This window comes from Callithrix jacchus, chromosome 6, assembly GCF_049354715.1.
Source record: "Callithrix jacchus isolate 240 chromosome 6, calJac240_pri, whole genome shotgun sequence".
Classification (NCBI taxonomy): domain Eukaryota; kingdom Metazoa; phylum Chordata; class Mammalia; order Primates; family Cebidae; genus Callithrix; species Callithrix jacchus.
Window position 1 is genome coordinate 133,611,566 of NC_133507.1, and position 12,887 is coordinate 133,624,452.

Sequence of the window (12,887 nt, forward strand, 5' to 3'; positions counted from 1 at the left end):
ATGTTGATGAAGGAATCTATAAATTCTGAACAATTTGCATTCACCATTATTTCATCAACTCTATAGTAGTCATATCCAAAATAAATAACATAATCAGTATTCCTTTCTTCACCAAAAATATACCAATTTTATCTCACATGTCTTGCTAACTAGGAAGCTACATGTAACTTAAAACTATAAATTTTATATCTACTTCAAATATAAAAATACAAATGATTTCAATACCCTGACAATATTCCTCTTTGCTTTTTGTTATATTTTAAGGCAATATTGCTAAACTGCTTAATTTTTCAATGCTAAGAATTATTACTACTTACTGGACTAAAAGTACATGTAAAACCACTACATGTTTGGATACAAAATATGAAGTTTACATTAATTTAGAGTAAATTAAAAGTGTAAACTCCTTTATCCCACAGTTAGTTACTAATTAATTACTAATTGGCTTTTTTTTTTTTTTTTGAGATAGAGTTTCCCTCTTGTTGACCAGGCTGGAGAGCAATGGCACGATCTCGGTAATTAGCTCACTTTGATTACAGGTATACGAGAATAAAATTTTTGATTAGTAACATTATACCAAAAAGCCTCCTACAAGAACTTTTATTTACTCTGAGCTTTGTGCACTGTAAAGTAACAGTAGGATGGCAAGAACCAGCTTACAAAATCAATTCCTATCAAGTGTTTTTCATAGAAAGATGATAATTTTAGGTTCCTAGCATCATATACTTCCTATCTTAATGAGAAAAAATTACTCTGATGATATTGAAGAATTGTGAGAAAGAATTGCTGATGGCATTTAGTGAGCTATTGAATAAAAGAAACCAAAACTGTATAAATTAGATGTATTTTCCAAAAATAAGATGATTGTGCAGAAAACTAAAGATTCATGGAAATAGATATAACAGCCTGGGTATTACTAAGCTCTAGTGATAATTATTGCATTATTGCAAATATTTGATGATATGGTCCACTGTTCACCTGAAACCACCAAACATAACGTGTTTCATATCTCAGTTTTCAGTCACAGAGCATTTCCAGAGTGTATTTCTGTTCAGCTGCGGTATGGTATTATGGTATCCTTCACACTGCACTTACAAAATCTATAAATAAAAGCATGGGCTTCACAGGGCATCATTTCTCATAAAATGAACAAATCACCAATATTTGAATGCCTTAGGGTGTTCCTCAAATATTAACAAATATGGCAGTAACCCTAAATACACATTTTTGTGTGCACTGCCTTATACTGATTTTGAAAGCATATTTGCCATTTTTGATATATTCCTTACCTGTCAAGTTCTTTAATCCAAGTTCTTGAAGTCCAAAGTTTCCATCTTTTCTGTAGTTTAAAAATATTGCCAAGGCATATCGGTCCTCATAAAGTTTTGTCCCACGAATAATGCGTAAATTCTCCAGAGGCAGGTAACGAAACTGATTAAGAGCCACTAACACGTAGCCTGTGACTTCTCGAACAGACTGAAAAGACACAAACAATTGCCTGTGTTATGAAACTAATTTGTCACTATGTATAAGTAGCAATTTAGATTAAAATGAGTTATTAAACTCTAATTTTAAGTTTTTACCTTAATATATTATTTTCCATATCATAATCTAAATAATTGGCTTCATAATAAAAGATCATAAAGCATTAGCATCTCACTTGAAGTATAAGTTGTATTTCTTTTAAACATTAATGAATGTGCTTATAGTAAAACAATGTATGTTGTTTATAAGACCTTCTTCATACCTGAGATTTGAATATAGTTAGATGAATAAAGGTCGTGCTTGTCAACAGACTACAATAGGTTAAAGACACATGACCATCAATCAAATTTTACATAAAAAAGCAAATTGGTGAGCATAAGCAAAACAAAGCCATGTTAGCTTGTACATTATTTAGGATAGATTTAAAATGTCTCTATTTGTGTTTAGTGCTATATTTATCAAAGAACAATTGCCCTGAACATCTCTAGGGAACCCAAATATAAACAACATGTATTAAAAACTAATTGTTGTCTATAAACTCATTCCAACCACATTTTAATTTTTACTGCCCACTGTTTAAATTTAGTTGTCTATAATGAGTTAGTTATTTGAAGGTTTGTGAGACATTTTAAAACAAAATAGTGTTACAAAAAAAGTCTGTGTTTCTCTAAATGTTATAGTTTTTCAATAAAATGATGATAAACAGGTGTGAGAATTTAAAAAAACTAAAAATGATTCAAATGTATGCAAGTATTTGCTATTATTTTATACCAATTTCATGTTGTTCTAACAAACCCTTTTCATTTCAGATGCTCCAAGGCTCAGTTTTTGGTACTTCCCACCTGCTTCCCCCATCGTGTATTCTCACCCCCTTAGTGATCTTATTTGGTTTCAAAGTTGGTGATCTCCAAACATTCATCTCTATACTTTCCCCAGACTCCAGATTCACATCCCATTGTTAACTCAACATCATAACTTGGATGTCTAGTATGCTTTTCAGATACACCTACCAACAGCTGAACTCTTTTCTTCCACTACCCCTCCAGCAGCCTTCCTCATCTCAGTTGAGGTTACTCCATCTTTTCTGCCTTTCTGGCCAAAAATCCAGTCATTTTTGACTCTCCTCTGACACCCCAAGTGTGGTCCATACTGTTTGTTCTACTTTCAGAATGATCAGAAATTCAGCTACTTCTTATGTCATCCATGGCTCCCATCTGAGCCACCATCATTCCTCATCTAGATTATTCCTCATCATCAATATGTCTCCCTGTGTCTATTCCTGATTCTTTATGGTGTATTCTCAACTCAGGCTAGCCAAGATATTTTAAAAACATAAATCAAATTACAACACTTCAATGCTTAAAACTCTGAAATATCTCCTAAGTCACTCAGAGTAACAGACAAAATCCTTTCACTGATATGTCAAAATCTTTATGCCGTTCAATGCAATAACCACTAGCCATATGTTGCTATTGAGCAATTGAAGTGTAGCTGGCATAAATTTAGATGTGACGTAAGTACAAAATACACTCTGGATTTTGGAGATTATATGTTGAAATGATAATATTTGAGATAAATTGAGTTAAATAAAATGTATTATTAAAGTTAATATCAGTTGTTTCTTTTCACCTTCTTATTATGGCAAAACAAACATGATAAATTACATTTTTATGGCTCTTATAATTCTATTAGACGGAACTGCAGTATATGATCTAGTCATCAGTTCTCTTTCACATTAAAATTATAGTTCTACCTTAAAGTATGCATTATGCTCTTAAAAAACTGAGTTTCTCTCCATCTTGTCACCTTCTTGGCAAACTCCCTCACTACCTTCATGTTTTTGCTTAAATATCACCTTCTCAGTTGAGGTCAACCCTGATAAACCTGTTAAACACTGTAGCCCCTACACTTTTACCTGCTTCAATTCTCATATTTTCCCCAGTACTTCTTACCTTCTACCATACTTTATCATTCATATATTTATCAGGTTTAATATTTATAAACTGTCTCTATTGTTCCCAGAATATAGCCCTATAAGGTCAAGCACTTTGAACTGTTAACTTGTGTGTCTCATGTGACCAGGAGAGTGGCAGTAAGAAAGCAGCAAGTATTTCATTAATCACTCTGGCTGTCTCTGGCCACACCCTTCACCACTATACAAAGTCTATGGAATGAAGAAAAAGGTCCATTTAGATTCTGCACTCTCCCCTTCTTTACTCTGTGATACCAGAATTCCCTTTGCAAATAACCCCAGATCTTTACACAGAAACTACTGTCATCTTTCTCAGTTCCATCCCTCAGACAGGAGACTGTGCCACCAATGTGCATATATTTAGGAAGGAATGGGTGGTCCAGGTATTGATGTGTGATGGGAAACTGTACATATCCTGGACATGTAGGCTAAAGTGTCCAAAAACTTTCATGTAAGACCTCTCACAATACAGGTTAGAACTGGGTGAAGGAGAGGCTGTAGACTGAAGCCACCTCTCTCCATCCCAACATATTCCTGAGGAACACAAAAGTTCTAACATTGTACTGAACATCCAGTTGTTATAAAGAAATATCTGTCAAACTGGGATACTATAGCAGTTTATTTAGTAATCTCCATTTTGTTTATAATAAATAATAATATATGTGGGCCTCTACTCAGACTCTTTTCCCCAGTCTCATAATTCTTAGGAATAATCATGCTACAAATAATCAATAGAAGAGTAGAATCCTAATAGAACAAATGTGGAGAAGAATAGGCAAGTGATATATGGAACTACTCATACTTGGCATCAAATGGGGAAGTCTAAGCCGCTATAGGTATTTCTAAGACAGTGAGTGTCTTGGGGTGAAGAGATAAATGCCTAGGTTAATAGATATGAGCTCAGCAGTGATATGCATTGTTTGTACACAGCAATTTGTTTAAAACTGCACCTCCTGGAAAAGTCTAGCTCTAGGGATCTATAATTCCTCCTTCAAACGCTGTTCTAATGGTTGAACTGTTACCTCTTTTAGTGCCCTTATCTAGCTCTTTGAGCTCTTAAAGAGAGATTATAAATACAATCTGACATCATATGGTCTAAAAAGTAAAATTCTTTCATTAATTATTTAAAATTTTTCTTGTAACTTGTATACAATAATTATTTAGTGATCCAGGTCACAATGATAAATGTGGTGATTGAGGATGTATTATGAATCTTTTGCCTACAACATATCATAAGATCCAACATTCCAAAACAGATTTATCATTAGCTTCCATCCCACTCAGGAATTGACTCTTCTTATAAAGAACTGTAAAAACCCATTGGTTTATCCTGAGATGGAGAAACACATTTATAATGTCAACAGAGAGAACACAGATAAAGCATACTCAGGTAAAAGAAGAGGTTTATTTGCAAAAGTGTAATTTTATTAGTAAGTTTTTTAGTGTTTATTAGCAGGAGAAAGCTTTCTAGCTATTAAAGATGTGTCATTGGCAGGCATTTGGATCACATGTTAGCACAAGCTGAAAATAACCTGCAAATAAAAAGGGCTCTAGAATGTGTGAGGGATATGAACCAAGAACAATGCTAAACACATAAAGAAGGATCAACTAATGTAGAAGAGGATGCTCCAAGTGCTTTTATCTACTAGAAAAAGTAAAATATAACTAAGAACATCTTTGAATTTGCATATTACTAAATATATTTGAATTAATTTTGTTGTAATATTTATGTACACCTCATTCCAGGGTATATATTATTGATTTTTAGAGACATATGTGTTAGTTTCATGGAAGGTCAAATTAAAACCAATAACTACACCTTTGTAAAGATTCTAGGACTGGAGGGATTTGCTGTTATAACTGAGATTCCAGTGTCCAAAATAAGTCTCTGTCATTCATTCTGTTTATTACCTTCCGATCTTGCAAAATAGTATGCATAAATTTAGCAATAGCCTAACAAAGATCCTTTTGTCATCTGAACTCTGGACATTATTCCATGTTATGACTGACAATGCATATGTCCAAGCCATTTTGAACAATACCAGCCATAGGTTGGTCCATAGTAAAATTTTTTATGATAATAATAGTGAAGAATCCTATTCATCTTATTTCCCTTTCTCTGACTCTGGTAAATAATGTAAATAATAGGAAAAAATATCATAGCAAATCTCTCAACCCAAAAGGTGCTCCTGTAATCTTTTATATGTAGAGTAACTTATGTAACTGAAGCATTTTAAAAAGAGTTATAGGAGATAAATACAAAATTCTTATAGCTAAAAGAAACACATCATGCCTTATTTTGGTCTCTGTTTTTTGGTATTCAAAGTCACATTCTCTCAGGTATTCTTGTAGCCTTTCTGTGAATAAATGTCTTAAAACATCTCAAAAGGAAACTCCAGTGCAGGTCATGAGCTGTATGTACTGATTATAAATAAAAACAATTACAGTAAACAAATTAGTAATGGTAGGAGTGCTTAATGAAGGAAATGAGTAAATAATGTGGTTTGAGCCAATATTGGCAAATCTGGGTAAAAAGTGAGGAGATATCTAAAAGTGTAAATTACATGTTATAATGTTTGATAAGGCCACAGAACCACGTGAGTTATCCATTCTTCCTCTCCTCTCAGCCATCAGAAAGAATCTGAGTAGCACAACATTTTCACTGTTTCAGAAAGTTTTAAGAAAATAAAAACAACTTTTAAATATATGGACTTATCTATGGGAAAGCATAATGGTAGGAAATGTGGGCTTGTCTACCAGGCAAAGTTGGACTCAAAACCTAGCCTTTGTGCCTACCAGCTTTGTGGCTTTGATCAGGTTGCCTAACCTCACTAAGCTTCAGTTTCTTCATCTTTAAAAAAAGAGATGCCAAAATTTCTATTATAAAACAGTAACAGGGGTCAGAAGATATAAGAAATCTGTCTGACAAATAATAATATATATTTAACAGATGTTAAGTATTACAAATATTATCTCTGATAATAGCCAGGCAGATGATCTGCCTGTGGACAATCTTAGCAAATAATATTAATTTAAAAATAACATAATTACATAAGAACTGTTGCTTTTAATTTCTCTGTTATGTACTCTTTCATACATTTATATCTTGCTTATGCAATTTGCAATTTATTCCCAAACTTCAGAAACAGTTCCTTATACTTTATGTATGTTTATTATAGTCCTTAATATAGACACTGCCACTGAACATTCAATAATGGCTGTGGATTAGAATTGAATTGAAAAGTGGAAAGCAATGCTTAAGGTCTTTTTAGATGTCATATTCCATGGAAAATGATTTTATGAACTTGCCACTAATAGAAAACATTGTCTGAACAACACAATAATGATTTATGTCCCAGGACCACAGTAGCAAACAGAAATTATAAGAATGCCCTGGCAAAGACAAAATCCTGATTCTGGTTCTGGCTCGGTAAAATTTAGTTCTAGAAAGTCTGCCTATTTTGTCAACCAAAGAGTGAATACTCTCCTAAAGATATATTTTCCTCCTCATGGTGTAAGCTTCTGCTCAGTAAAACTGATTGATTTCCATTGTCAATGTAGGCTTCTACAGTTGCTTTGTTCAAGTAATAAATACAATAGGCTATTATTAAAGCCCTAAATGCTTCAAAACTCTTCTAACCCAAGGGACAATTTGTTTTGCTTATGACATTTGATGATTGAAATAAAAAGATATGGAAAACAAAAAAAAATAATCAACTTCCCATATTATATTAGCAACAAGTACAAAAAAAAATCATTATTTTTTTAAATGACAAGAAATTTCATAGCCATTTCTCCTGTATAATATTTCAGAGACGAAGTGAAATCTGTGATTATCAGCCTCCTGGGATTTTCAATGGGTGTCCCTCAACCAAAGATTAGATAAGACTGCATTGGCTCACTGGGTTATCTTTCCCCTCCAGATCATTTTGGAAATATCAGTCTTTACTATTTTTGAATTTATGCTTCATTTTATAACTCTTTTAGCAGGTATTAATTTTTCTGTATTTGATATAAATTCCTTATGCTTTTCTTCTTAGTTGACTTTTAAAAAAAATTGATCCATAATAGAAATACTAGTTCCTTAAATGTTCCTTCATCTACCTTAAGATTAAAGTGATTACAGTACCAAACAATTCCTAAATATTTAGTAAGTGTTTAGGAATAATTTTATGCACATTAAAATCAATTATATGTTCTTGGTTAAGTATGTAAAACACTTATTCCTAAATTTTTTTCTGCAAAAATTATGCATCAAATCCATATTTGTTATTTTTCTTTAATATAAGCATCTCCTTGAAAATATACCTATCCACTTTTGTTAAAACCTTCGGTAATTAGTCAAAAAAATCCAAATTCTTAACTTCTACTTCAATGTCTTAAGAACTCATACTCAATTAGATCTCATCCACAAATAATACTAATATGTTTCATCAGGTAACAATCAACAAATATAATGGTGATTACTTAAGGTCAGTAGACTTGAAGTCACATAAACCTGTAGTATTATAGAGAAGATTAGGAAACAGAGAGCTATGGTGGTGGGAGGGAGGTTATAGAAAGTCTCTTCTGCTGGTAATGACTGCAGAATTTATGTGTTCTCTGACGGTGACAAATGTCATAGCAAATTGTAGCCTCTCTATCAGTAAAGCTTTCCATTAAATTTCCCTAGGCAATTAATTTCTGTTCCTACCCTTCACAGCATGTCTGGCAATATCTAAAGCAGAAAACATTCTAACTATGACATAGAATTAAAAAATTTACCAGAATAAAAACACATTAATAAAAATAGAGCAAACATTACATATCCCTGCTGCTTGTAGAATTAGTATGTTTGCTTTGGAATTCTGCTTTCATTTTTCCCATTTTTCTTAAAACTTCAACGATTATGTCACCCTGGCAAGGAGGGGATCAAAGTCTCATCTAATTAGATTTGGGGGGAAAAAATAATGTGAAATGTCATATACCTAACTGTAGCAGAGTAGAATTCATACTCATTACACACAGCATGAAAAAATACTCCAAAGGTAGGAAATCTGATCCAGGTCATCCCAACAAACTGCTAACTCTCAGCCATTTCCAGCCAGTCTCCTGGGTGCTAGTATTGCTATGAGCTCTACTTTCTATGAATCTGAAGGCCATTTCATTCAACACTGGCCAACACTAGCCAGCTCTCAACTCAAGAATTCCTAGCAGTGAACACCTTTAATTCCATTGAGAAGAGGACTACATAGCTCACCTCCCTAGAAGGAACCATATTTTTTTTGTCCTTTATATTTTCCTGAGTTGGCTGGACAGTTAATAGTCCCCCTTCAAATCTCTGCATTTCCAATTGATTCTTAATCTCCTGACATTATCAAGACCGTATTCCTGTACCATAGACTTATTACACTAGAGTTAGGTTTGTAAAATTAAATTAAATTAAATTGGCCTAAAGTTGTCTCTGTACCTTGAGTTTTTATGTAGAATAAACTGTGACTTAATTAGTATATAAACAAACTAAAACCTAACTTAAGAGTATATTCTTGTAACAAGTAGCTGAATCTCAATCAATCACAGCAGCCAGGCCTCAGTCAACCACAGGCTACCAACTGATCACTATATCCAAATTGATCACTATATCCAAATAAGGCAAATCCCAAGCTTTAACCATTTAAACTGTTTCTCATAATACTACCTTGTCCATCTATAAATTCTGCCTGTCCACATTGCTGGGTAGGGATCTCGGAATTACTCCTGATCTGAGTGTTGCCCAATTCTTTTCTTAAATAAACTCTGCTGAATTTAATTTGTCTAAAGTTTTTCTCTTAACAGATTACACAAACTAAGTTGGAATCTTTGGTCCACTCATTTACATATTCACACAAAATTTCAATTTTAAGTGTATATAGTTCAAAAAATTCATAAGTCAAACATTCAATTATCTCTAATTTAAAAAGTGTGTGTGTAGGGTGTGTGTGTGTGGGGGGGGGTGTTTTCTACATATTTATACAGGTAGACTTATATTTTGAAGCCTGGATTTCAAATAGACATTTTAACAATCTTTAATAACTACTTAAAATATAATATTGAGTTCATTAAGCTCCAATGATTTGGGGAATTGACGTTTAACTGAAATTAGATAGAATATACATAAATGCAAAAATAGTAAGAATGTTTGGAAACCTTTGAATTAAACTTTGTTTAGATATAGAGCTGAAATCAAAAGAAATTATTAGTTGTCAGCACTTTCGTACAACTGAAATTACACCTGAATCAAAGCATCGTAATGTTTATTAATGTTGTCCATGTGATGATGAGTATTCTCCACCGAGAGCCAAATTGGTTAGGTCAAAGCAGCCTCATGATTAAATTTGGATGCTGTCGGCTGACAATCTTAGTTTGACTCTTGCCTCCATCACTTATTGACCTTGCACAAATTTTTTAATATTACTTTCCTCTTCTGCAAAACAGGATAAAGTTCTGCTAAATGCTTAAAAGTTGAATCAATAAAATATGATTAATTTCATCATATTATCATTAGTGCAATTATGCCAAAATATTTGTAAATATTTTGTATAAGTTAAAGAATGGTAAATAATATATAAGCACATACATTTAATATTAAAATTGGTTAAACAATTGCTACCACATTGTGCATAAAGATATAGCTTCAGTCAGAATGTCTATGGTTAACTAATATGAACACTTCCTAAAACAAATTTATTCATGTATATATTGGTTTATGAGATGGATTCTTGCTCTGTTGCCCAGGCTGGAGTGCAGTGGTGCAATCATGGCTCACTGCAATCTTGAAATTAGGAGTTCAAGGGATGCTCATACCTCAGACTCCTGTGTCTAGAACTACAGCTACACACCACCTCATCAACCTTTTTTTTTTTTTTTTTTCAGTAGAGATGGGGGTCTCATTATGTTGCCATGGCTGGTGTTGAACTCCTGGCCTCAAGCGATCCTCCTGCCTTTGCCTCTCAAAGTGCTATGATAACAGATGTGAGCCACAGTGCCCAGCCAAACCCCATAATGTATATACTGAAGTCCTAATCTCGACTACCTCAGAATGTGACTGTATTTGGAGATAGAGTTTTAAAAGAGGTAATTAGGTTAAATTGAGGTCATTAAGTTGGGCCCTAATCTGATATGATTAGTGTTTTTAAAAGAATAAAAGATGAAGGCACAGACATGGCAAGAGAAAAGACCATGTAAAGACACAGAGAGAAAGTGGTCATTCACAAGCCAAGGAGAGAGACCACAGAAGAAACCAATGCTGCAGACACCTTGATCTCATACTTGCAGGTCTAGAATTGTGAGAAAATAAGTATCTGTTGTTTAAGCCACCCAGTTTGTGGCACTTTGTTATGGCATTCCTAGCAAACTAAAACACTGCCTAAGTTCACATCGCAGCTGTTAGCAGTATTATGTTGCACAAATTATTTAACCTTTCTGTGCCTCAGTATCTTTATCTGTAAAATGGGGATGTTAAGATCTCCAAATCCTAGGATTATTTTGAGAAGTGTATCTCTATGACTTGCTTAACAAAAGGTCTGGCTCACAGCTTGCCCTCAGTATTAGTTTTTATTGTTTTTCTGAATCCAGAACTCTTGAATATGCTCCCCATGTTGCACAGCATATAGAAAACTGTATTTTTCTATTTCTAAAGGAATAACTACACATCACCAAAGTTTAGATGAGAAAACTGCTTGTTAGCATTTCAAAGTACAATGGAGAGTGACAGTTTCATGTCTGAGGTCTTTTATAAATGTGATGTTTCCCCTTTCAAAATTTAACGAAAGAAAATGGGCCTCTATGAAATTATGGCTGACAACAGCTGCCTCTGTTGAAAAGCATATGGGAAATGGCCTTTGAGAATGCAGAAGTTAGAGGTGACTGCTTCTGTGACTAGTCTGTTGTTATTTTTACATGAAAAGGATGAGCAATCTCAGAAATAAGAGAGCCAAAGTATCAGACTTGGATTTGACAAGCCTGCCAAGATACACTTCAATATCTGTCTAAATATTTGGCCATAAAAAACACAAAGCACAGCCTTAATTAAATTATAAAAAACAAATATTTGTTTTAGTCATCTCCGCTAGTGACAACAAGGTCTGATGTTACTTATGATGCTCTTAATATTAAATTCAAACAAACACAATAGGCATTCTATGGACATTTGTGGATACAATTAGGACTACAAATATAACAAAACTTGTGGCCATGAACTTGTAGACAAGAAATTTAAATGCTTTTCTTATTTAAGTATCCTTATGCAAGTCACAAGTATCTAAGTGGCTACTATTTCTAATAATTACATTAAATTATTAATTAGTGTTTTCTGTGTGTGAGTCCTTCTTATGTCTTCTCTCATCTAGTGGTCAAATCACTCTGAATATTACCTCTGTTTTGCAGATTAAGTAACTAAAGTGAAATAGCTTGCCCAAAGTCCATAGACGAAAAGTGAAAGAGGAAATATTAAAACAACAACAACAACAACAAGGTATGTCTTATTCCTGAAATCAAAATCCCAATCTCTTTGAAGTATATTTTCAAACAGTAGTACCAATTACTTCCTTGTTTAAAGTACTATCCATGACAACATGGTCTAAAATTTTTATTTAAGAATAACATCCTCTTTCTAAGGTTTCTTTATGACAAAAATATTAGCTAAGAAAGGCTATTTATCAAAAGTAACTGCAGAATCCTTCAGATATTAGAAATGTAAAATCTGCTTTAAAAATGTACTTTAAGTACCCTAAAAGTCTTAAAATAAGCATTTTCTTAGGTGCCAAGAAACTAGCAGACCTTTTCAAACAGATACATAAAATCAAATGAGATTCTGTGCATAAATTAATTATGCAAATATAACTAAACAATCCCAATGTGGAAGTATTTTTTAAATTTGCACTTGACTTTCCTTCCTCAAATCCTTAAATCTCTGTGCTTTTCACCCTCATTCATCCATCCATCCATCCATCCATTCACCCATCTATCCATCCAACCAATTATCTATTCTACAAATGTTTATTGTCCACCTATGATTTGAAGAACATTGTTTCTCAAACTGGAGACACAGTGGAGAGCAAAATAGACATGGTCCTTAATCTCATGGTGGTTACTACCTTTATCATTTCTGATCTTAGTCTGATAACAAGATTGCCAGTCAGAAAAAGATGAGTTGCCAAGGAAGATTTACAATTACTTGAAAGCAAATGATTGTATATTTGTCTCTTTAAGAGTAAACCATTTTTAAAAAAATTTTATGCATTAGACACCTAATCTTATTATAAAGCTATCATCTATTCTGGTTATACATCGGCATCTTCCATTTCGGAAAGGAAATGCGTTTTTCTTTTGATATAATTGTTACTTAAAGATGCACTTTGTGTCATGTTTGTGCATGTCTTCAGCAGTTTCAAGTAAACAATTTAATTACAAA

At 33.2% G+C, this 12,887-nt stretch overlaps 1 protein-coding gene across 5 annotated transcripts in view; it reads right to left on the reverse strand.

Annotated features, from left to right (window-relative positions):
* ERBB4 (erb-b2 receptor tyrosine kinase 4) overlaps window positions 1–12,887 on the reverse strand; it is a 1,220,557-nt gene that overhangs the window by 584,413 nt on the left and 623,257 nt on the right. For all 5 annotated transcript variants that reach the window (XM_035306587.3, XM_035306586.3, XM_008999419.5 and 2 more), the window contains exon 3: window positions 1,290–1,476. In XM_035306587.3, coding sequence (XP_035162478.1) covers window positions 1,290–1,476 — 187 coding nt within the window. The remainder of the gene's footprint in view (window positions 1–1,289; window positions 1,477–12,887) is intronic.